Source organism: Notolabrus celidotus, unplaced genomic scaffold (genome assembly GCF_009762535.1).
Source record: "Notolabrus celidotus isolate fNotCel1 unplaced genomic scaffold, fNotCel1.pri scaffold_239_arrow_ctg1, whole genome shotgun sequence".
Taxonomy (NCBI): domain Eukaryota; kingdom Metazoa; phylum Chordata; class Actinopteri; order Labriformes; family Labridae; genus Notolabrus; species Notolabrus celidotus.
In genome coordinates, this window is record NW_023260084.1 from 47,622 (window position 1) to 73,505 (window position 25,884).

General features: G+C 41.7%; 3 protein-coding genes across 3 annotated transcripts; 2 read left to right on the plus strand and 1 right to left on the minus strand.

The window, feature by feature from the left end:
* Positions 1–4,295: 4,295 nt before the first annotated feature.
* Positions 4,296–13,874, minus strand: actr1 (actin related protein 1, centractin). Its single transcript, XM_034678822.1, has 11 exons — positions 13,663–13,874; positions 10,470–10,534; positions 10,024–10,099; positions 7,825–7,950; positions 7,585–7,709; positions 6,552–6,768; positions 6,381–6,473; positions 6,125–6,299; positions 5,950–6,011; positions 5,370–5,410; positions 4,296–5,278 (listed from the first exon to the last, which is right to left on the minus strand). Exons 1-11 carry the CDS (start codon positions 13,708–13,710, stop codon positions 5,176–5,178), a joined length of 1,131 nt encoding a protein of 376 aa, XP_034534713.1. The 5' UTR covers positions 13,711–13,874; the 3' UTR covers positions 4,296–5,175.
* Positions 13,875–14,955: 1,081 nt separating this feature from the next.
* march5l (membrane-associated ring finger (C3HC4) 5, like) lies at positions 14,956–22,131 on the plus strand. The gene is made up of 7 exons (XM_034678823.1): positions 14,956–15,083; positions 16,614–16,703; positions 17,119–17,321; positions 17,691–17,821; positions 17,900–18,071; positions 18,199–18,359; positions 19,332–22,131. Exons 2-7 carry the CDS (start codon positions 16,675–16,677, stop codon positions 19,494–19,496), a joined length of 861 nt encoding a protein of 286 aa, XP_034534714.1. The 5' UTR covers positions 14,956–15,083; positions 16,614–16,674; the 3' UTR covers positions 19,497–22,131.
* Positions 22,132–22,967: 836 nt separating this feature from the next.
* On the plus strand, positions 22,968–25,764 carry LOC117809136 (BTB/POZ domain-containing protein KCTD9-like; the record flags this gene model as incomplete). The annotated part of the gene is made up of 4 exons (XM_034678821.1): positions 22,968–23,160; positions 23,414–23,535; positions 24,812–24,855; positions 25,670–25,764. Coding segments are annotated over exons 1-4 (309 nt in total), but the record flags the coding sequence as incomplete, so codon positions are not given.
* Between the last annotated feature and the right edge of the window lie 120 nt (positions 25,765–25,884).

The following is a 25,884-nucleotide window of genomic DNA, read 5'->3' on the forward strand; positions in this document are numbered from 1 at the left end:
GCAGAACTGAGACATCTGTTTATATTTGATACAATGTGAAGCTCCAGGAATTCAGTTTATATGAAGAAAACTCTGAAGGAGACGTCAACATCTACAGAAGAGGATTAGGGACACTGAAGAATATATTTTTTGAGGTTAGGTTATAAAACTGACTTTTTCTGAGAAATCTATAAAGAAGTCTGAGATCAAAGTCAGACTTCTGTGACTCAAGTAAAAATTCCAAGATTAAATTCAGAATTACGAGATCGAAAATCAATATTCTGAGATCAAGGTAAGAATTCCAAGATCAGAATTCATAAATCAAAGTCAGAATTCCGAAATCAAAATCAGAATTCTGAGATTAAATTCAGAATTCTGAGATCAGAAATCAACATTCTGAGATCATGGTAAGAATTCCAAGATCAGTATTCATAAATCAAAGTCAGAATTCCGAAATCAAAATCAGAATTTTGAGATTAAATTCAGAATTCTGAGATCAGAAATCAACATTCTGAGATCATGGTAAGAATTCCAAGATCGGAATTCCGAGACCAAAGTCAAAATTCCAAGATCAAAATCAACATTCTGAGATCAAGGTAAGAATTCCAAGATCAGAATTCTGAGATCAAAGTCAAAATTCCAAGATCAAAATCAGAATTCTGAGATCAAGGTAAGAATTCCAAGATCAGAATTCCGAGACCAAAGTCAAAATTCCAAGATCAAAATCAGAATTCTGAGATCAAGGTAAGAATTCCAAGATCAGAATTCCGAAATCAAAATCAGAATTCTGAGATTAAAGTCAGAATTCTGAGATAGGATCAGAAATCAACATTCTGAGATCAAGGTAAGAATTCCAGATCAGAATTCCGAAATCAAAATCAGAATTTTGAGATTAAAGTTAGAATTTTTAGATTAAAGTCAGAATTCTGAGATTAGAAATCAGAATTCTGAGATCAAGGTAAGAATTCCAAGATCAGTATTCCAAAATCAAAATCACAATTTTGAGATTAAAGTCAGAATTTTTAGATTAAATTCAGGATTCTGAGATCAGAAATCAACATTCTGAGATCATGGTAAGAATTCCAAGGATCATATGTTGAATTCTGAGATTGAGGTAGGATTGTTTTTAAATTGTGTTATCCCTGCCTCCAGTTTTTTATTTCTTGAACATCTGATGTCCAAAGCACCAAAATCAAAAATAAAGGGAGGTCATGTTTGTTTCAGAACTTCTCTCAATAAGCGATTCGTGTTTAAATGTTAAGTCAGAGACTGTTTCTGACTTTAAGAAGTAGACAGTATTTTCTCTCTTCTTCTGTATCTGGTATCTGCTCGTTCTAACCCGCTCACTCGATGATGTTTGATCTGAACATCAAGCTTGGTGTGTCTAAGGTGTTTCATATTTAATGTGTTGTTGTGTATTTGTTCTGGCTTGTCTGTACAGATTTTACTCCATCATTCAAAGCGTGTATCATGTTCATTATTTCAGAGTTATATCTTTGATATCTCTAGAAACTGAAACCTCTCATAGAAACATGTTGACTCAACTCTGTGACGTGTTGAGAATCCTGCAGATTCTGTTACTAAACAAACTGAAACCAGTGAATGTTCCTGATCGTCTTCATCTACAGTGAAGTCTGACTGACATCTAGTGGTGACTGAATGAACTGCAGGGCGCTGGTTCCTGTGTGCATGAATCAAATCTGTGATATCTTTGATCCCTGCTGGATGTGGCTGATTTATGACTTCACACAAAGAGCTGCTTCTGTGGCATGAAGAAGTTCAGGCTTTAATTTTCAGCTTTGAGAGTAAATGTTAAATCTGACTCTTCTCTCGTTTGATTCATTAGGAAGATAAATCATGAGGAGACACCGAGCAGCAGCCATTAACTTATTTATTATATTGAATTTACCAAAAGTAAAAGCAAACACTTGAATAAACAGTTTGTACATTTTAAGTCTGTTGTTGTTATCCTATAGTTGTTGTTGTTGTTGTTGTTGTTGTTGTTGTTGTTGAAAAGCATTCCACTGTACACAAGGCTGATGACTGTTTACAACCTTTTTGTTGTTTTTTTTTTAAACCTTTTTTAAAAACACCCAGAAGCGGACGACGTGGACGCTCCAGCTGCAGACGCTCTGGAGTAAGGCGGACACGACCCCTTCACTGTCACCGAGACGCTGGGAAATGAGAAGACTTATACTAAGACACAGAGGAGGAGGAGGAGGAGGAGGAGGAAGAGGAAGAGGAAGAGGAGGAAGAGGAAGAGGAAGAGGAGGAGGAGAACATCATTTATACAAAAGCTGGTCAGCAGCCATGTTGGCTCCAGACTTCCTGTCTCTGCACACGGACATGCATAAAGAGAGGGGACTGTTTCTATCGGGGGGGTTACACTGAAAACAGAAACATTAGAGGAGGAATGTGTCGCTTCTTTAACCCGGATCCTTTCAGACTCTCTCTTCTGGAGAAAACAGGGAATGCTTTCTGAATAACAGTCGTCACTTTTAAGACTCTGAATCCAAAAACTTCTCTCAGATTTCAGAGAGCAGTTGGAGGATCAGGTCTCAGCGTTATGAGGCTCACACTTCAGAGACTTTCTCTCCAAATGTCACAGAGATAAGCACAATAAGCACACGGGACACAGCACAACTCCCAACCGCCATCTTTAAAACTCCAAATTTAGAATAATAAAACTTTAGAATGAAATCTTTGATCTTAAACAGGAGGGTAGTTTCTCTCTTTCAGAGTTTCTTGAATTTAAAGTTCATGTTTTAAAGTTCACTCATCGACTGAAGAATAAATAAACAGCTGATAGTTTTTATTATTTAAGGAGTAAAAATGTTAAACTCTGCTTGTTTGAGCTTCTTAAAGTGAGGATTTGTTCCTCGTCTGTCTCTTTATGACTTTTATGAAAAGCCTTTTTTCAATTTGGAGCAACTTGAAGACTTCACGTCATTTACTACGACTTTTAAATCTTATACCTTAAAGGGTTAACATTCAGATTATTATTCAGAGAGTTCAGAACTGAAACATTCGTTTATGTTTGATACAATGTGAAGCTCCAGGAATTCAGATCATGTGAAGAAAACTCTGAAGGAGACATCCAACATCTACGGGAGAGGTTTAAGGATACTGAAAAATATTAATTTTGGAGGTTCGGTTATAAAACTGAATTTTTCTGAGAAATCTATCAAGAAGTCTGAGATTACATCAGACTTCTGAGATCAAAGTCAGACTTCCTTCTGAGATCAAAGTCAGACTTCCTTCTGAGATCAAAGTCAGACTTCTGAGATCAAAGTCAGACTTCCTTCTGAGATCAAAGTCAGACTCCTGAAATCAAAGTCAGACTTCCTTCTGAGATCAAAGTCAGACTTCCTTCAGAGATCAAAGTCAGACTTCCTTCAGAGATCAAAGTCAGACTTCCTTCAGAGATCAAAGTCAGACTTCCTTCTGAGATCAAAGTCAGACTTCTGAAATCAAAGTCAGACTTCCTTCTGAGATCAAAGTCAGACTTCCTTCTGAGATCAAAGTCAGACTTCTGAGATCAAAGTCAGACTTCTGAGATCAAAGTCAGACTTCTGAGATCAAGGTCAGACTTCCTTCTGAGATCAAAGTCAGACTTCTGAAATCAAAGTCAGACTTCTGAAATAAAAGTCAGACTTCCTTCTGAGATCAAAGTCAGACTTCCTTCTGAGATCAAAGTCAGACTTCCTTCTGAGATCAAAGTCAGACTTCTGAAATCAAAGTCAGACCTCTGAGATCAAAGTCAGACTTCTGAGATCAAGGTCAGACTTCCTTCTGAGATCAAAGTCAGACTTCTGAAATCAAAGTCAGACTTCTGAGATCAAAGTCAGACTTCTGAGATCAAAGTCAGACTTCTGAAATCAAAGTCAGAATTCTGAGATCAAAGTCAGAGTTCTGAGATTAAAATCAGACTTCTGAGATCAAAGTCAGACTTCTGAGATTAAAATCAGACTTCTGAGATCAAAGTCAGACTTCTGAGATCAAAGTCAGACTTCTGAGATTAAGGTAAGATTTTTTTTTATTCTGTTGTCCCAGCCTCCAATTTTCCTTTCGTGAACGTCTGACATCTGGAGCCCGAAAAATCAAAAACAAAGGGCGTCCATGTTTGTATCAGAACTTCCTCTGAACAAGTGATTCGTGTATAAATGTTAAATTTGAGGCAGATTTTTAAATCAATGAAAACCTTCAGCTGATGATTCAGAAAGCTGCGTGACGGGGCGCAGCGTGTTTGTGGATCTCGGGTCAGAAACCTCAGATTCCTCCTCGTGTGTGCAGAGCGTTAAATAAACATGGAGGCGTTTTCTACACTTTGTTGTTTTTTAATCCCGTCAGCTGAAAAACAAAAAGGCCGACTCAATGACTGAACATTTTCCTCATCGACACAAACACGTGACGGCATGTTCATGTAGAAACATTTCATTGGTAATAATGACAGAGAAAGAGAATCCAATCAGTCGGGTGATAAATTAACTGCAGTCAGTGTGCAGTTGAGGCCAGATATATAATACAGTGGTTCCTTTTTTTCACCTGCGCTCTACTCCTCCTCTCTGCAGGACTGAACACCTCCGCTCTGCGTCAGCTAACTCGTGTCAGAAACAGACAGACAGTCGACAAAAACGGACATCAAATAAAAATCTAAATCTTCGGTCTGGAATGGAGATTTCAACAGTAGCAAAAAAAAGAAAAACATTCATGTTTATTGACATGTCATGATATTCTACACCTCGCAGGGCTGCTGCTGCTGCTGCTGCAGGCGAGAGAGCAATACTTCAACGAGGACTAACTGAAAGTAAAGTAGCATGGCCTGCAGGAGGAGTCCACAGTGCTATGATCTGCCCTCTCAGATACCCTGACGGCCCTCTGTCTGTGGGTGTGTGTGGATGTTTTGGGAGGGGGGGGTAACAGGGTGCCGCCATCGTCACCCTGCAGCAGGAAGAACAGGAGGCCAATAAAAGGAGGTAAATATGGAGACCTGCACACACAAACGTGTGTTTCTCTGGGCAGGGGGGGGAGGAGGGGAGGGAAAGCAGAAGGCTGACAGCAGGTTTAGATAAAGATGATGCAGAGGTACCGGAGATGAAGGTGCAGGAGAATCTCCGACAGTATGATGACGGGGGGGAGGAAGGGGGGGGTTTGAGGGCAGTTCTGGGGGCATTAGCAGGACGCCTGCTCCCCTCTCTAGAAGGTCTTCCTGTGGATGGCACGTGCTCTGTCTTCTTCATATTCCCGCTTCGACACCCACATCTTCTTAAAGGTGTCCAACGATGCCAGGATGGAGCCGCTGCGAGGGAGGAGAGGAGAGGAGGGTTAAACGTCATGTCATCACATGTTTAAACCTCACACACGACGAGGACTGAACACTGAAGACTCACCCGATCCATGTGGAGTACAGCCTCTCCTGGGGAGCAGAGATCTGAACGGAGACAAAAGAAAGGAGTCAACCAAACACATCTTTACACCGGTGTTAAAACAAGCTGCGCACTTCAGATGTCGTCTGATGTTCTTCAGCTCAAGATCCAGGTTCTCAAAGGTTTACTGACGCACACAGTCCCTCTCTACAGCTCTCGTATTTAAATAAAGCTCCTCTCACACATGCACAAAACTCCTCAAAGTTCCCAGACTTCTTCCTGATGAGCTGCACGTGTGAACACAAACAGGTGAAACTTTCCTCCCTGACTTTGTGACCTGCAAATATCAGGATCTGGAGTCCTGAAAGGATCCATAAAGTGTCAGGATGTCACGACTGAAAGGCCCTAAGAGAAGTGTGTTATGATCCCTGATGGAGAAATACAGCTGCAGGATTTCTTCACGACGACAACAGCAAAGAGAAAGACCTGAACTTTCTCAACGTGGTGTTTCTTGCAGCCTAAATACGTCAACAGAAAGAGGAAAGGACCAGGATGTAAGTTTAACACATGCACACTCATGAGGTGCAGCGTCTGGTTGACTCACCTTGATCTTCACGTCTTTGGGCGCCAGCTTCTTAACCTCAGTTAGTAGTCGCTCCCCAAATCCTGAAAGAAAAACAGACGCAGAGAGAGTTAGTGAGAGGTGCAGATCCTGCAGGAGGTCTGCAGAAGCATCCAAAAAAAGACCACATGCATGAGGTTGTGTGTGTCCCAGGCACCTTTGATCAGCGTGGATCCTCCACACAGCACGATGGTGGAGAAGAGTGTGCGTCGCAGGTCCATGTCAGACTTCTGGATGGCGTAGGCCAGGACCTCGTGGATCCCCGAGCTCTCGTCTCCGATCAGGTCGGGTCTGAAGAGCAGCTCTGGAGCTCTGAACCGGGCCGGACCGATCTGTAAAGGAGGTCTGGTTTAAATGTCTGCGCTCTGGATGAGGAGGAGGAGGAGGAGGAGTATCTGGAGACGTGAACTCACGTTTAAAGTGCTTCCATCAGGGAGGACGTACTGAGCCTTCTCTGTTTCTAGGGTCTCATCCTTCTGTGGGTTGAGGGAGAGATAGCAGGCTCTCTGCAGGACGGAGGGAGACACGTTCGATTAGAGACCGTTAAAACGTTACTCATCTCATCACAGAGTTTCCCCTCTCACCTCTTTGACGGTGCGCACGACCTCGAACTCTGCAGACGTGTTGAAGTTGTAGCCTTCTTTGCGCAGCAGCAGACGCAGGTACCGGGACACGTCTCTCCCTGCGATGTCCACGCGCATGATGGAGTGTGGGATGGCAAAGCCTTCGTAGATGGGCACCACGTGAGTGACGCCGTCCCCGGAGTCCAGCACCACACCGGTGGTACGACCTGTGGCGTACCTGCAGGAGACAGAGACGCAGTTTGAGGTTAGAGCTGATGTTACATGATGTTTAGGTTCATGATGAGTGGAAGCAGCTCTCAGCATGCAGGAGAGGAAGCAAAGAGAGGCTTTGCAGTCTGACAGACATGACCTGAGAACATGAGCCATGAAGAAGCTTCAGTTTGTCTCACTCTGAGGATGTTATTAATATCTCCTCCGACTCTGTGACGACGCTCCAGCTGCTCCGAGCTCTGAGACATGATAAACATTTCATAGCTTTCACTGCAAATTCAATTTGTTCAGGTTTTCAACACTTCTGTGATGGATAGCCGGTCTGATTCATGACCTTCTGTGTGCTGCACCGAAAACAAACACAGAAGATGCTTCCTGGTCAGATGACTCGCCCTAAAACCTTTAATATTTAAGGCTCAAACTTTGGGAGATAACTCTTTAGTCAGTCATGTTGAGATTGTGTTTGTAACACCTTCATACATCCGGATACTTCGGCCTTGAATTGAATTTTTGAGCGGTGAAGCAGAGACTAAATCGGCCTCATAATGCTTGTGTTTGCAGCAGCTGTGGGGAGAGAGATCAGCTCTGTCATGTTCATGGTTTCTTAAAGTTAACCTTTTGTTTCTGACTCCAAGCTGACTTAGAAAAAGTGCAGTTAGGCAGTGTGGTTAACAACACACACATTCATCCTCTCACTGACTTGAGTATTAGTCAGCAGTAATGTGACAGTCTCTGCTTCTCTTCGCTGCAGACTCAGAGCTGAGAGAGTTTGTTTCACAGGTCTGTGTTATCCTCACTGACACAGAGAGAGAGATGCACTCACAAGCTGAGGACCGCCTGCATGGAGATGAAGAGCGCGGGGACGTTGAAGGTCTCAAAGAACACCTCTGCAGCCTTCTCTCTGTTCTTGCTGGGGTTGAGTGGAGCTTCGGTTAGCAGCACAGGATGCTGCAAAAAAAACACAAAGACGCATTCAGAGCAGGATCACAGACGCTCCAGTATCGCATCCACCAAGCATGTGACCTTGTTTTCATTCAGGATCACTCAGGGGGGAGGGGCTCACCTCCTCGGAGAAAGTCTGCAGCTGCTCCTTGGAGTAAACGTACTGCCAGATTCGCTCCATGTCGTTCCAGTCCTTCACGATGCCGTGCTCCATCGGGTATCGAACCGACAACAGGCCCCTGTGCTCCTGATCAGAGCGGAGACAGAACACATTCATGAGGGGGATTTAACTCCAGCAGCAAAAATCATCAATCAATGCATGAAATCAGTTTGAGACCAGCAGAAACCTCCAGGGAGAGGAGTTCAGAAACCGCAGTTCCTCCAGTGTCCAGTAGAGGAACACATCAAAGAGGAATACAACAGAACGGAACACATCAAAGGAGAATAGAACAAAATGGAACAGATCAAAGGAGAATGGAAGGGAACACATCAAAAGAGAATAGAATGGAATGGAACACAGCAAAGAAGAATAGAACAGAATGGAACAGATCAAAGAAGAATAGAATGGAATGGAACACATCAAAGGAGAATAGAACAGAATGGAACAGATCAAAGGAGAATAGAATGGAATGGAACACATCAAAGGAGAATAGAATGGAATGGAACACATCAAAGAAGAATAGAACAGAATGGAACAGATCAAAGAAGAATAGAATGGAATGGAACACATCAAAGGAGAATAGAACAGAATGGAACAGATCAAAGGAGAATAGAATGGAATGCTTCTGGTTGATCAAAGCCAAATAACATCAGTGTCCCAGAGACACCCAGGAAGACCCTGACAACTGTACTGATTAAAGGGAGGTAGAATTAGGGGGTGTGGCCTCTTTGAGTGACAGGTGGGAGCTGCTAGCCTTCTGCGATGTGTTCCCTCAGATAATTCAATCCCTGAACTTTAACCTCTGGGCCGTGTTTGTGGTGTTGGAGCCTTTTGGGGATGTGTTCATGTTAATATCAGAGAGATAGTCTGTCTGTGAGTTTTATTGGACTAAGACCATCTAAGAAGCCTCACTCACAGTTTTTACTCTCAGTCACATTCTAAGAGTCTGGATGTTGTTGGATTTCCCTGGCGGAGAAGATTACGGCCTGTTATGATGAGAGGACTCTTTATTGGATCATTTTAAGCTCTTTAAGCTTCTTAAGTCAACAAATCTGGTCAATTAGCATCAGAATAAAGTGAAACACTGCTGTTTACCAGCTTATCAGCCAACGAATGAACTTTCCTTGTTATAATCTATAAAACTTCAAACAACCGAGATGGTAACAGCCAAACTGTCAGACTTATGGACGGTATCTTTCTCTTGTTTAAGTATGAAAGCATCAAGTCTGTCTGCATGTGAACTATCAGCTGAATCTGGATCAAACGATCCGCCCCTGACAAACAAACGTAACAGCTGTTTCCTGTGAGCATCAACAGCTTCATGGTGGAGTGGCAAAGACAGGCAACGTGGAAAAAAGTCACATGACATCTCAGCTGATGTTTGCCCGAGGGATCTTTGGAGAAGCTGTTAGGATCTCACACTGCATGCTTTTACAATGTGATCATCAGTGTGAGGTCGGACGTTAGCACTGGGGATTCTTCTCTTAGAGCCAGGAGCAGCACAGACAGATTCATCTGTAAGAGCTTTTTTAGAGTTTCCATTAAGTCCAGTGAGAGTGGTGTGGCTCCCTCAGAGTCACTTCTGTGTTGTTATTGGAGATTACAGAAGTGGAGACAGGATCAAACTAGAGACCCGGTCTTACTGCTCATGTTTCAGCCCTTAAGCTATGTGTGTTTCCTCTTTGTCTCGTTTCTGGTCAATTCCATTTGTAGGAAAACCAATCAACCAATCAGAGATTTGTAGGTGGGATTAATTAGGCTGATCCCGCCTCAGACGGACCACACAGACACGTCCCTGGAGAACGGCTCTTTAAATCGACAGACCGCTGAGTCTGTGTGAAAAATGTGGAGTTAAATGTTGGAATGGAAGGGAACAGATCAAAGGAGAATAGAATGGAAGGGAACAGATCAAAGGAGAATAGAAGGGAACAGATCAAAGGAGAATAGAATGGAAGGGAACAGATCAAAGGAGAATAGAATGGAACAGATCAAAGGAGAATAGAATAGAATGGAACAGATCAAAGGAGAACAACAACAGTAATTAATTCTAGAAAGCAAAAGAGACTTCCGTAGCCCAGGAAGTGCGTGTGCGTGTGCGTGTGCGTGTGCGTGTGCGTGTGCGTGTGCGTGTGCGTGTGCGTGTGCGTGTGCATGTGTTACCTCAGCCTTGGGTCCGATGAAGAGGTCTCCCTCCAGGGCTCCTGCCATCACGCGCACATGCTTGGGACGTCCCACACTGCATCACACACACAGATAAACACAGTCAGACGAGTGACAGCAAACACAGAGACTCAAAACATCACAAAATCACAGAGAAGGATCCTCTGCTGCGTTTTCATTCTTTACTTTATCGATAAGTTCATTTAAAGAATAAGAGAAGCCACACAGCGTCCTGAAGGGGATGTTTTTGTTTACTTAGTGTGGCTTTTTTTACCTTTAGGACTTGGACTGTTTGTACAACAAAACAAACAACATGTATTTGTCCACTCTACAAAGTTCTGATGTGTATTTTTCTCTTGTGTTTCTAGCATCTTCTGCAGATGCTGCATCATCAAGTCTGATTACAACCCCCGGTGATCTGAGCGTTTGGGAGCACCGACACTTACTAGTTAGGGAAGCAGTATTTGGGGATCTGGTCTCCTGCAAACCCAGCCTTGATGACCCCTGAACCCTGCAGGAGAAAACAGATATGACATTTAACAACAGAGGATTACAGCGGAGCAGAGCTCTGCAGTATTTTAATCTCTGAGCAGAGAGGGAGGTCATAAGACACAGCCGGAGGCCAGCGGCAGTCACACACTGCGCCCTGCAGCCGTCCCGTCTCAACAGCTACTTTGTCCGGCGCTGTCATGACGACAAACGCTGAGACAGAGTCAGAACATTCAGTTAAAGTAGCTTTCATTACTAACTCACAGGAAACACGACTTTAGAGGAAATGATCAGACGGTTAATAAGAAGGGAACAAAACACTAAAGTGGTGTTCATGAAACTCTGTGACCCATCGTCTGCAAACTTTAATATCAGTTCTGCTCTCGAGTCTCGTTGATGTAACATTGCATCTCATGTTGATCCATGTCTGTTAAATCAAACACCATGAAGAAGAGTCAGAAGAACTCAGGTGGTCGGGTGCCTGTGAGGATGTTTGAACATGTAGAGGTCTCAAATTTGTCTTAAAGAGTCTTTGTGTTGTAAAAACTCAACATTCAGTCGCTGCTTCCTCCAAACAAACTTTGTGTCTAAATCAAAACAGAGTGTTGAAGTTAAAATCAGCAGGATGAAGGCTAGTTAGATAAAGATTGAGGCAACTTAGGGTTACATTACGGTGTGTTCTCTGGAGTATAAAACAGATATTACATGTTGGATTACGACGTCACCGATTTGTTTCTGAAGCAGAGTTTTAAAGCCTATCGTTGGAAATACCGACTTGTAACGTCAATATCTTCTAAAATAACAAGTTATAAAAACAGTCACGCCCGTACAGTGTGAGCTGAGAGAGAAATGAGCTCTTCAAACTGAAACTGTTTTTTGAACCAGGCTGTAAACGTGTTTATTGCTGCTGTAAAGGTTGTCTCTTTGAATGGGTGTGTATGTGGTTTCTGGTGCTTTTGGACCCAGCCTCTAGTGGACACTTGATGAACTGCAGTTCTGCATTGGCTTCATTTCTCAAGGAGGTTCCTGGTTGCTTAAAAAACATCATTCAATCTCCTCGTGCCTGACATTATTAATGTTTTTAAATCGATCAATAGAGAAGCATGGATAGTGGACTCAATTGGGACTCTGTTTGTTAAGGAGTCTGGATATCAATGAAACTTCATCCACATCCCAGGTTTGAGTTTAAAAGGTAGGATGTGGATTAGCATCATGAAGATGTTTAAATATCAGACTTTAAATCCCCCTGTGAGAAACGTTCAGTAAGCGTCACCTCTTTTTGTCCTTCGTTCAGATAAAAGGAGAGAATTTAAACGCCTTTTTTAACCATCTCAGGTCAGACCGTTAGGAAAGGTCCTGGGGTCAGAGTGTGAGCTCCTGAGCTCTCCTGTCTGATGAAGGTGAGGCGGTGTGAAGGAAGCAGACCAAGAGCAGCCAATGAGGATGCTGATTAAGAGCCAACAAGAAAGGCAGACTCAATTTTGGTATTTAGATATTTCTTGTTTGTTTACACACCAAAGATGGTGGAATAAGAGTCAAGAATTGGACTCCATGAAATTGGAATAGTGCCAAAACGTTATCTCTTGGTATATTCTGGCAAAAAAGCAGAATCTGACCCAGGTTTATGCTGAATTTAAGAGTTTGTTTAAGAGTTTTTGAGCGAAAACATTGAACACAGCAGTGAAATAAGGAAGTATTAAGTGATTATAGAGGAGTGCTCCTTCTGTCAGGGGAGATACACACAGTTAAGAGTCAAAATAATGAAATTAAGATATACAATATTCACAAAGGGTGAAATAAGAAGCTGTACAAGATGTCACAATGTGTAACCATGCAGAGCAGCAACATTTCTGACAATAACAAACCTTTTTAAAATCAATAATGTTTACATTATTCATCCTCCAACATCACAGCAAACCTGTTTATGCTAACAGTGCACATGTAAACACAACCAGCCTGAATCCAGCTACAGAGATACAAACAGCTACAGAGACAGACAGCTACAGAGACACAGACAGACAGCTACAGAGACACAGACAGACACAGAGACACAGACAGCTACAGAGATACAGACAGACAGCTACAGAGACACAGACAGACAGCTACAGAGACAGACAGCTACAGAGACACAGACAGATACAGAGACACAGACAGCAACAGAGACACAGACAGAGACACAGACAGCTACAGAGACACAGACAGACAGCTACAGAGACACAGACAGACACAGAGACACAGACAGCTACAGAGACACAGACAGCTACAGAGATACAAACAGCTACAGAGACAGACAGCTACAGAGACACAGACAGCTACAGAGACACAGACAGACAGCTACAGAGTCACAGACAGCTACAGAGACACAGACAGCTACAGAGACACAGACAGCTACAGAGACACAGACAGATACAGAGACACAGGCAGCTACAGAGACACAGACAGACAGCTACAGAGTCACAGACAGCTACAGAGACACAGACAGCTACAGAGACACAGACAGCTACAGAGACACAGACAGCTACAGAGTCACAGACAGCTACAGAGACAGACAGCTACAGAGTCACAGACAGCTACAGAGTCACAGACAGCCACAGACAGCTACAGAGTCACAGACAGCCACAGACAGCTACAGAGTCACAGACAGCTACAGAGACACAGACAGCTACAGAGAGCTACAGACAGCTACAGAGTCACAGACAGCCACAGACAGCTACAGAGTCACAGACAGCCACAGACAGCTACAGAGTCACAGACAGCTACAGAGTCACAGACAGCTACAGAGTCACAGACAGCTACAGAGTCACAGACAGCTACAGAGACACAGACAGCTACAGAGAGCTACAGAGAGCTACAGAGAGCTACAGACAGCTAGCTCACATCTCTGCAGCTGAAGCTAGCCGGCTGGTGCTGTATGCTAACCACAGCTAGCGCAGTGTCTATCGAGGGATGCAGTAATGTAGGATAGTGAGTCAGAGTTTGGAGGTTTCAGGAACATAAATGCAGATTAAACTGTATTTTCAGTAAATGTTTCTGAGGCTGTTCGGCTGTATTGTCAGGCAGCGTTATAACACAGTAGTACATGAGCTAACAGAAGCTAGCAGTTAGCCGGGCCTCGGTTTGGGTGTGGATGAATGACATCATCATACTTACATTATCAATCACAACCGGCTGGTTAGCTAAGATGTCATAGGACTCCATGACGGACTGGATGTTTGAGATGTGTTCCTGTGGGTCGGTGAGTGTGTTCCTCTCCGTTCAGTGTTTTAATCATGTAAAGATAACGCCCTGTCACTCTGCACGGTCTGCTCCTCTGTGTGCTGCTGCTGCTGAGGGAAGCCCCGCCTCCTCCACACAACAACACCAGCGGCCGCGTCACCAACAGGCGAGGCAGCCAATCATATTAGCGGAAATCTTGACTGACAGGAGAAACAGCCAATCAGATTGTTTACTGAACAGCCATGCGTTTCAGACTGTCAGAAGATGGGAAACCTCAGCATCTCTTTGTAACAGTGACGCCCTGTTTAACTGGAATGATTTATTGTTTGATTTTGTGAGTCAAGCACAGGATAAATGTAATGTGTATTTAGTATCCTTTATAGTGACACACTCTTAAAATGTTAAAAGTGATGAGCTCAAGGAAAGTGTATTTATGTGTAGTGTTAATAATCACTTCTGGACTCATTACAGGTGATAAATTATTAATAGATTAATTTATGTCCAGATATTTTGCAGCACTTTAAATAAGAAGTCCACAGAGCAGGATTAGGGCCGCTGAAACAAATAATAATTTGAGGGCAGGCAAGCAAAAATATTTTTCTGAGGTGTCATTTTATAGTATTTAACATCAGAATATTAAAAAAATCGAAATACATAATGTGAAATTTTTTTAAGGTGTAAAATTTAAATTTTAAATTGTAGAAAAAAGAAAAATGTACATTTTGGTTACATGGGACTTTTGTTTTCATTTTAAATATCTACTTATTTCAAATAGTAAGATGTATGGTGTGTTTTTGTAATTACAAATAAAATGTAATACATGTTTTTTGCACGCTCACCCTCCAAATTCTGACTTTAAATTCAGAATTACGTCTTTAATCACAGAATTCTGACTTTTTTTCTAAGAACAAATAAAACATCTTACTTTTTATTTTGCTTGACTGACCTTTCTACAACTTTTTTTTCAGTGGCCCTTATCTTCTTCTGTATCATCAGATATAAAACCAGCTAAATGGGATTTTTTACTATCCCAAATCTTCTTCAATAGAATTCAGAGTTCTTTACTCAAAATAAACTAGTAGTGTCTAAATGTATTTAAAGTATCAATATGCAAACTGATCATTATTTGAATGCCTGAATGTTCATTTCTTACCACGTCTTGTATCTCATATTCCACATTATTGCATAAATGTTGTAGTTTCCCACAGTCCCTGAATGCAACAAGTACGTCACAGCCGCTAACCAATCAGAGAGCTGCTAGCCTGCCTCGGCTGTCGTCTGATCTGTATGAGCAAAACACAGAGCCACGGTTAGATCACTTTAAGGTTTATTAGGGATTTAAACCCATGTTTCAGGTGAGTGATGTCTTTAAACTGTTACAAACATCTGTTTACTTTAACTACAAGAAAAAGAGGTTAGATATTTTATTAGTTATGGAAGTTCAGCTGTCGTTTATTAGCTTCATGTCAAAGTGACAACTCCTTAGCTAAAGTTAGCATTAGCCTCAGAGTTTAGAGCCTGAGGTCAGGTGTTATTATATCAGGTTTAAAGTCAACATGTGAAGATACACGACTTTAAAGAGTTAAAGGGACACACAGGGGCTCTATATGTTTGAGTTTTTAACTGTTTGAAATGGGAACATCACTAATATAGTGATTATTAGTCACTATTGGTTTCAGTTTATAAGAAGTGAAGTTGTGTTCAAGGGCCGGAAGAAACTTTGGAATTTAAACAATTTGAGGATAAAATCAGTTTCAGCAGTTCGGTGTCACGTTCAGGTTCAAAAAGAAGGACTCAGATTGATTTTAAGGGGCTTATTTTAGACTTAAAATCAATAATTCTGCATGTAGAAAATATTAAATAACTGTAATTTTTATTATTATTAAGTTACTGTTATGTTTCAGGAGATATTCATATTTTAGTTAGAGTATAAAATAATTTAACTTTTTTTTTTTAAGTTTTGAGAATTGCTTATAGTGGATTTAAGGAGGCAAGGATGAGGATAAAAAGCAGAAAATATTAAACATAGTAACTTAAATCAGCAGGTATTTGATATAAATACAATTCAAGATTCAGATTCAAAGGTTTTTATTGTCAGTTTCACCATATATGCGAGGACATACAGGAACATGGAGATGCTGTTTCTCTCTTTCAACTCTTAAATATCAAAATTTAAATATGACATACAATAAGAAACAGCCTGTCTACACAGTGCAGGTAGTGCAATGTCATGAAAACCTAAAATGGACATATGTAAATGTTTGATATTGCAAATTATATTAATATATGCTTCCAAAATGAGTCAAGCTATTAATTGATTATCAAAATAAATAGCAATTGAATTGAATTGAATCAAAAACAATAATTAAGCAGATAAGTATAAGGCAGGCAAGTGAAATTACTTTCTTAAAGTTTTTCTTTTTTGTTAATTCTAACTTTTGGGAATAACAAAAAGTAAATGTGTAATTTTTTAAGGTGTAAAATGTAAATATAAAATATTAAAATTAAATTACATTTCACATTCTAGATCTACATTTTTTTTACATCTGAATTTTTTAAATGTACAATTTAAGGTTTTCTTTTTTTTTAAATTACCAAACCAAATTTTTTTTGCACATCCACCCTCCAAAATTCCTTAATCTCAGAATGATCATTTCTTTTTCTCATAAAGAAAACACACACACACCTAGACTTCAGGAATTCAGCCTCTTTAGTCTCATTGTTTTGACTTCACAGTTTCTGTTTCCTTTTCACTGAAATGAAACTTCCAACCATTTATGATAAACTTAAAAATGATGACATCAGAGTTATATTTGAATTAGGGGATAATTAAAGCTCTGTGATTGTTTGTAAATCTCTCCTCCTCTTCCTCTTCTTCTTCACAGGTTCCTGCTGCGGTCTCATGGTTCACGATCACACTCAGGAGAACAGAACCCGATCAGAACCATGGCCCTCGCTGAGGAGCAGCCTGAGAAGTAAGAGAGCGTCGCCTGAATTAGAGTGATGTCAGATTATTCAGATTAAGAATCAGGTGTAGTGCAGGACGGTGAACACTGAGAGGGACAGTGGGCCGTGAGTCACTGCGTGGGAATAAAACTGAAACTGAATCAAAAACCAAAAGTAAACAGCGAGGTCATATGAGAAAAACACAAATACAAAGGGGAATAAATGTTGCACAAACCTGATTCATTATTACAAAGGCTTTATAATTCCATGCTTTGGAGCAAGGAGGATTATGTGTCCAAATGTTCATGTTACAATAAACAAAAACAACCTTGTTTGATGCATGATGCAAATGTGACAGTAGAGTTATTCTGCTGAAGACTTCCTGCTTTACAGAGTCTTAGTTTCACAGTGTGTTGCTCTCTTTGTGTGTTTGTGTTTGTGCAGACATTGCTGGGTGTGTTTTGCCACGGAGAGAGATGACCACAGTGCCGAGTGGGTGAGCCCCTGCAGGTGTAAAGGCTGCACTAAGTGGATCCACCAGTCGTGTCTGCAGCGCTGGCTGGATGAGAAGCAGAAGGGAAACAGTGGAGGGTCGGTGAGCTGTCCGCAGTGTGGCACAGAGTATCGGATCACCTTCCCCACGATGGGTGAGTCCAGCTTTCACATTGCGTTCATATGATCTTCCTCACAGGATCCTTTTGAACCTGTTTAAAACAACCGTACTGTCAGCAATCAGACCTCTGCAGACATGAAGGACAAACATACATCTTAAGGGCATCCTTTCCTCTGTGACCAGATCACTCTGCAGTTTCTTTGTGGACTTCTTGATCAAAAAGGATCAGATGTGTTGAGATTAGAAGTGGGAGGTCTCTCCTGTCACTCCTTGAGAACAGAGCTTCTTGTTTCCAGCAGCTCCTCTGTAACCCTACATCTTTAAATCTCTCTGTGCGTCGCCTCGTGTTGTAACTTGCTCGGCATGAATCTCCCCTCACTGTGTGCGCTCCTCTCCTCTTCAGGCCCGGTGGTGTATTTCCTGCAGCAGGTAGACCGCGCTCTGTCTCGGGCCAGCCCATTCGCTGCCGTCGGCGTGGTGGTCGGTACGGTGTACTGGTCGGCCGTCACATACGGAGCCGTGACGGTCATGCAGGTACGCAGAGATGATGTTATAAGTGCACGTACAGGCTGTAGAACCGCAGGTCGTTGACCTCTTTGTGTACCTGTGCAGGTGGTGGGACATAAGAAGGGTCTGTACGTGATGGAGCGAGCCGACCCGCTCTTCCTGCTCATGGGTCTGCCCACCATCCCCGTGGTTCTGGTGCTGGGGAAGATGATCCGCTGGGAGGATTACATCGTGAGGCTGTGGCAGAGATACGCCTACAGGGGGAAGCTGCCGCCAGGTAGAAACACACACACACACACACACACACACACACACACACACACACACACACACACACAGCAGGGATGGGTTAATGTAATGTTTCACAGTCAGATGAAAGAGCTGTATCCTGTCCTTTATTCCAGGTCGGTATCTGCCCCGGGTCCCTGTGGATGGACCTGGATCAGGAGACCACCTCTCTGTGTCCAGGACTCTGTGTGGGGCTCTCATCTTTCCCACCATCGCCAATCTGGTTGGACGGCTGCTGTTTGGACGGACAAACTCAAATCTTCAGCGCACTATACTGGTATATATTCTCAATGCACTCTCTATAGTTCACATACAGTGAAACTGAGACTCAGCAGAGACAGATACAGTGAAACTGAGACTCAGCAGAGACAGATACTGTGAAACTGAGACTCAGCAGAGACAGACACAGTGAAACTGAGACTCAGCAGAGACAGATACTGTGAAACTGAGACTCAGCAGAGGCAGACACAGTGAAACTGAGACTCAGCAGAGGCAGACAGTGAAACTGAGACTCAGCAGAGACAGATACAGTGAAACTGAGACTCAGCAGAGACAGACACAGTGAAACTGAGACTCAGCAGAGACAGATACAGTGAAACTGAGACTCAGTAGAGTCAGATACAGTGAAACTGAGACTCAGCAGAGACAGATACTGTGAAACTGAGACTCAGCAGAGACAGATACTGTGAAACTGAGACTCAGCAGAGGCAGACACAGTGAAACTGAGACTCAGCAGAGACAGATACTGTGAAACTGAGACTCAGCAGAGACAGATACAGTGAAACTGAGACTCAGCAGAGACAGATACATTGAAACTGAGACTCAGCAGAGACAGATACATTGAAACTGAGACTCAGCAGAGACAGATACGTTGAAACTGAGACTCAGCAGAGACAGATACATTGAAACTGAGACTCAGCAGAGACAGATACAGTGAAACTGAGACTCAGCAGAGACAGATACAGTGAAACTGAGACTCAGCAGAGACAGATACTGTGAAACTGAGACTCAGCAGAGACAGATACTGTGAAACTGAGACTCAGCAGAGACAGATACTGTGAAACTGAGACTCAGCAGAGACAGATACAGTGAAACTGAGACTCAGCAGAGACAGATACAGTGAAACTGAGACTCAGCAGAGACAGATACTGTGAAACTGAGACTCAGCAGAGACAGATACTGTGAAACTGAGACTCAGCAGAGACAGATACTGTGAAACTGAGACTTATTATGTCCTCTTCCCTCACAGGGCGGCATCGCTTTCACGCTAATCAAAGGCGTGTTGAAGGTGTATTTCAAGCAGCAGCAGTACATCATTCAGGCCAAACGACAGATCCTCAACTTCCCCGAGAGGAACGGGGAGGGACAATATGAGGGCGCAGACGAGGACACGGAGGACAGCGGGAATGAGTAGATTCACTGAGGACGACAGAGACTGTTGGGCAGGAAGAGATCCAGAGCTGACCGTAGAAAAGTAAAACATAAGTTTCCATAAATCAAACGAATTATCTGTTCTAACCTGAGGTGAGTGCTGGTGCAGAGAGGGAGGAGGGTTCTGAAGAGACGTTTGATTATCTCTTCAACGTGTGGTTTCAAATTAACACGTCTCTCAGACTACAACATACTGTATCACACTGTAAGAGATATGAACGGCCACACCTGTACGACTGAGCCTTAAAGATTCACCTCCACAGTTTGAGACGGGACATCAGGGGTTAGTTTAGATATCCAGTGATGTTCACTGAGTTTACATGGTATTTATCTCAGTCCTTCAATTCTTTAATGTAATCAATATAACGCATCAAAAAATACCCCAACCTCCTCCCGTCAGTACTTTAAGTTTGTTTGCCTGTTATAGTCAGACGTGACGACTACTGAATCACAGTTTATTTATTTTGTGCTCCTAGAGCTGCAATAAGACAGAGTTCAGACGACCTGAGTGTGACCTGATTAATACAGTGAGAGTTAAATGAAATGTTTTCAGAACCAGAACGTGACAAGGAAGTTTCTTGAGTTGTTGAGGCTGCAGATTCTTGATGAAGGTAAAACGGCAACATCAGCAGACAAACTGTAAGAGGAGTCCTGCTCTCGAGATCTTGATTATAACAATCTTAATGCAACGAAACGCCAGAGTTTAGTGCTCAGAGACGTGTAGACAAGAAGCTAGAATTCTAGAACTCTGAGATTAAAGTCAGAATTCTAGAACTTTGAGATTAAAGTCAGAATTCTAGAACTTTGAGATTAAAGTCAGAATTCTAGAACTTTGAGATTAAAGTCAGAATTCTAGAACTTTGAGATTAAAGTCAGACTTCTAGAACTTTGAGATTAAAGTCAGACTTCTAGAACTCTGAGATTAAAGTCAGAATTCTAGAACTCTGAGATCAAAGTCAGACTTCTAGAACTCTGAGATTAAAGACAGAATTCTAGAACTCTGAGATTAAAGTCAGAATTCCAGAACGCTGAGATCAAAGTCAGACTTCTAGAACTCTGAGATCAAAGTCAGAATTCTAGAACTCTGAGATCAAAGTCAGAATTCCAGAACGCTGAGATCAAAGTCAGACTTCTAGAACTCTGAGTTAAAGACAGAATTCTAGAACTCTGAGATTAAAGACAGAATTCTAGAATTCTAATTTAAATCTCAAAATTCTAGAACTCTGAGATTAAAGTCAGACTTCTAGAACTCTGAGTTAAAGACAGAATTCTAGAACTCTGAGATTAAGTCAGAATTCCAGAACGCTGAGATCAAAGTCAGACTTCTAGAACTCTGAGATCAAAGTCAGAATTCTAGAACTCTGAGATTAAAGTCAGACTTCTAGAACTCTGAGATTAAAGTCAGACTTCTAGAACTCTGAGTTAAAGACAGAATTCTAGAACTCTGAGATTAAAGTCAGAATTCCAGAACGCTGAGATCAAAGTCAGACTTCTAGAACTCTGAGATCAATGTCAGAATTCTAGAACTCTGAGATCAAAGTCAGAATTCCAGAACTTTTAAGATTAAAGTCAGACTTCTAGAACTCTGAGTTAAAGACAGAATTCTAGAATTCTAATTTAAATCTCAAAATTCTAGTACTCTGAGATTAAAGTCAAAATCCTAGAACTTTAAGATTAAAGTCAAAATTCTAGAACTTTGAGATCAAAGTCAGAATTCTAGACCTCTGAGATCAGCCGTGCGTGGTCAGGCTGTTGTTGGGTGTGGATTACAATGATTCAGGACTTGGGTCTGATTTTGCTGGAGGGGAGACGGGCAGAGCTTCAGTGTCAGCTGTTTGAATTTATGTGGATTCCTTTAAAAACATTCAGCCTTAAATGAAACGTCTTCCAGTTGCCGTGCCTTCTCTAAAGCACTTTAAGCAGAAACAGCCTTACGACTCAGCTAAAAACCAATAACACGACATCGTTTCACTCCTCCTCTGTATCCGCTGCCGTTTCATGATGCGTCGCTTTTTCCTCCAGACGTCTGACGCCACTCGAACACACCATCACTTCATATTTCAGGTATTCTAGCAGCTGTTCTGATTACAGAGCGGTGCTGCTGTTTGCAAACAAATCCAGTCTTACATGTACCTCACTCCCTCTTAACTGACACAACCACCTTAACTCTCGTTGCATCCTCGTGCACACGTCTCAAACGTTTGATATCCGGTTTGATATTTTGATCTGCTTTGAGACCGAATGTGTGGAGATAAAACTCGTCAGAGCATTTCAAAGATGTTTTATATGATTGATTCTATGAGTTTATTGTAGATTATTGCACTTCTTCTTCTTGCTGCACAGCTTCGAGTTTGAACTATAAGAACATAAGTTAGAGATTTATCATGATACTGGAAACTGAGCTGAAAAACTCTGCCATGCCCGAGTTGTCAGTTTTAAAAGGACGAACTGAGAAATGTCGCCATCGCGCTCTTATTAAAGTATTTGTTTTTCCTTTTTCTTTTTGCCAAATGCACCAGCTCTGGGACTTCAAGTGCACGCTGTCATTAAATTTAAAAGAAGCTCTTGTTTTATTGTGTTGTTGAATAAATTGTTAAATAAAGCTCTTTTGCAGAACACTCCCAGACTCTTCTTCAGAGTGAAACAAATTCTAACTTACTGTTTTTCCATATTCTGACAACAAGATGTGCCAAAAACAAAACTCATAACTTAACATGCTCAGGTGAAAAGAGCAATGAGGAAATATTGACTTAAGGAACATCACCTGAACCCCTGGAGGCTTTGTATGTCTGGTTGTCCTTTGTTTCTTAGAAGTCCAGCAAAACTACATTTTCATTTCAGGAAATAATAAGAAATACCACAAAGTACTTTTACACTCTCAAAGAAAATTAATGTAAAATTTTGTATTTTAAATTTGCATCAATGTGTAAACAAAATGTGGAAGAAAGAAATCATTCAGGGTTGTCCTTTTCAAATAATATGAATACAATTGTCTTAGAATTATTAATGCATTGTGTATTTATTGTATTTTCTTTGTGCTGTTAAATTATTTTATTTGTAATAATCCCAAATATTTTATGACTTTATCACATTTGTTTTATATTTATCCAAATATTCAAGAATATAGCAAACAACTAAAAATAATGGTGTAAAAAGTGATATATTGCCCTAAAGTAACATGAAGAGTGAAATAAATCCAAGTGTAAGCATCTTAAACTTTAATATTAACTCAATCTATTTAAGTTTACCTCTGTGATTTGTTCTGTTGCAGTTTAAATGTTTATTTACTCCTGGAGGGGATTTTTAAAACTAAATTTAACAATACTACATGTTCTGATTGTTCTCTATGGAGCTGTGGAGTTCCCGCCCACCCCGCTCACTGATTGGCTCCTCCGCTTCCTCGCAGCTTGCTGATTGGCTCCTCCGCTTCCTCGCAGCTTGCTGATTGGCTCCTCCGCTTCCCGGGGCGTTCAGTCTGAGAGGGACGAAGAAGAAGAGAAAGGGAAGAAGAGATTGTTGCCAAAGAATGTGAATGATTTAATGGATTAAACATCATCAGAGTGATTTTAAAGGACAGTTAGAGTGATCTTAGCTCGGCCATGAAGAGAGTCACGCTGTATGTTAACGGAACCTCCACCAATGGGAAGGTAAGAGGGAGAAAAAGGAGGGAAACAGGTCTGTTGTTAGCATGTTTAGCTAACATCTCGAGCTACAGTCCGACATGGTGTGTGTGTGTGTATCAGGTCTGTGAGGTGACCGTGTGTGTGTTCATGTGTGTGTCTGTGTGTTCATGTGTGTGTTTGTGTGTGTTCATGTGTGTGTTTGTTTATGTGTGTGTTCATATGTGTGTGTGTGTTTATGTGTGTGTTTATGTGTGTGTCTGTGTGTGTTATCGTACAGGTGGTGGCTGTGTGCGGCTCTCTGGAGGACTTACTCTCCGTGGCGAGCTCCAAACTGGGAATAACAGCCTCTAGTGTTTACAACGGGAAGGGCGGCCTGGTCGATGACGTCACGTTAATCAGGTGAACTAAACACACAACAAATATCACTGACAAACACACACACACACCACACACACACACACACACACACACACACACACACACACAGGTAACAACAAATATCACTCACACACGCACACACACACACACAGGTAAAACAAGAAGTACCACACACACACAGCTAACAAGAAGTATCACACACACACACACACACACACACACACAGGTAACAACAAATATCACTCACACACACACAGGTAACAACAAATATCACTCACACACACAGGTAACAACAAACATCACTCACACACACACAGGTAACAACAAACATCACTCACACACACACAGGTAACAACAAACATCACTCACACACACACAGGTACAACAAATATCACTCACACACGCACACACACACACACACACAGGTAAAACAAGAAGTACCACACACACACAGCTAACAAGAAGTATCACACACACACACACACACACACACACACACACACACACACACACACAGGTAACAACAAGTATCACACACACACATACACACAGGTAACAACAAGTATCACACACACACACACACACACACACACACAGGTAACAACAAGTATCACACACACACACACATACACACAGGTAACAACAAGTATCACACACACACACACACACACACACAGGTAACAACAAGTATCACACACACACACACACACACACACACACACACACAGGTAACAACAAGTATCACAAACACACAGCTAACAAGAAGTTACACACACACACACCACACACACACACACACACACACACACACACACACACAGGTAACAACAAGTATCACACACACATACACACAGCTAACAACAAGTATCACACACACACACACACACACACAGGTACAACAAGTATCACACACACATACACACAGCTAACAACAAGTATCACACACACACACACATACACACAGGTAACAACAAGTATCACACACACATACACACAGCTAACAACAAGTATCACACACACACACACACACACACAGCTAACAACAAGTATCACACACACACACATACACACAGGTAACAACAAGTTTCACACACACACACACACACACACAGGTAACAACAAGTATCACACACACACACACACACACAGCTAACAACAAGTATCACACACACACACATACACACAGGTAACAACAAGTTTCACACACACACACACACACACACAGGTAACAACAAGTATCACACACACACATACACACAGGTCACAAGTTTAAACTTTATTTATACTTGTGTTTCAGAGACGATGACGTGCTGTACATATCAGAGGGAGATCCATTTGAAGGTTTGTCTGAAGAAGTGTTGACAAAGTATGAAACAAAGACTCTGAACTCCTGCAAAGATGATCATTCTTATCTTGAGCACGCAAGATAATGATCCTGTGCGCACAAGTTATCTTATGCATATGAGAAAAGTTATTTGCGTATAAGAAAACATCCTGTGCCTGCAAGATAAAGATCCTGTCCCATCAAGTTAATATCTTATGAGCATGAGATGAGAACATGCACACAAAAAATTATATCTTGTGCACACAAGATAATGATCCTGTGTGAACAAGTTATCTTATGTGCATGAACTAAGTACTCGTGTGCATAAGATATTTTGTGCACAAGACAACGATCCTGTGTGCACAAGTTATTATCATGTTATGCACATGAGATGAGAACTTGTGCACATAAAATAATATCTTGTTCACGCAAGATAGGACAGGATCAGTATCTTATGCGCACAGGAACTTATTTCATGCACATAAGAGAAGTTGTGCTCCCAGGATCCCCATCAAGTTATTATCATCTTATACACATGAGCTAAAATCTTGTGCACACAAGATAATGCTCCTGTGTGCACAAGTTATTTTATGTACATGAAATAAGTTCTTGTGCACATGAGATAATATCTGGTTCCCACAAGATAATGATCCTGTCCCCACACGTTGTTATCTTATGCACACAAGATAAGACCCTAGATGATTAGAAACACAAGATACCAGCTGGTACTGAGTAAAAATAATAAGATAACATCTTGTTTAAACTAAAATTACAGACATTTAGCCAAATTGGGAACGATTACAAACATGTCTCCTCTGCTGCTGTGTTTAGATCCTCCGGACGACTTGAGCAGCCCTGAGAAGAGTCAGACTCACACTGATTGGGCTGACGCTGAATGTTGGCGGCCGCTGCTTTACCACCACGAGGTAATGTGACCGAACCGGACCTCATGTCTTCACTTCTTCTTGAGTCAACATCGGGCAATAATACAAAAGCATGAGTTCTGTTTGCAGTCAAATATAAAGCAGAGTTTGGTGATAACTCTC

Excerpts from the sequence above, each read along its gene's own strand:
- actr1 (XM_034678822.1), bottom strand. The coding sequence starts at position 13,710 with ATGGAGTCCTATGACATCTTAGCTAACCAGCCGGTTGTGATTGATAAT. Across the intron at positions 6,300-6,380 it reads CTGATGGAAGCACTTTAAAC|ATCGGTCCGGCCCGGTTCAG; the intron begins GTGAGTTCACGT and ends CCTCCTTTACAG. Across the intron at positions 5,411-5,949 it reads CCAAAGACGTGAAGATCAAG|ATCTCTGCTCCCCAGGAGAG; the intron begins GTGAGTCAACCA and ends GTCTCCGTTCAG.
- march5l (XM_034678823.1), top strand. The coding sequence starts at position 16,675 with ATGGCCCTCGCTGAGGAGCAGCCTGAGAA. Across the intron at positions 16,704-17,118 it reads GCTGAGGAGCAGCCTGAGAA|ACATTGCTGGGTGTGTTTTG; the intron begins GTAAGAGAGCGT and ends GTGTTTGTGCAG. Across the intron at positions 18,072-18,198 it reads CAGGGGGAAGCTGCCGCCAG|GTCGGTATCTGCCCCGGGTC; the intron begins GTAGAAACACAC and ends CCTTTATTCCAG.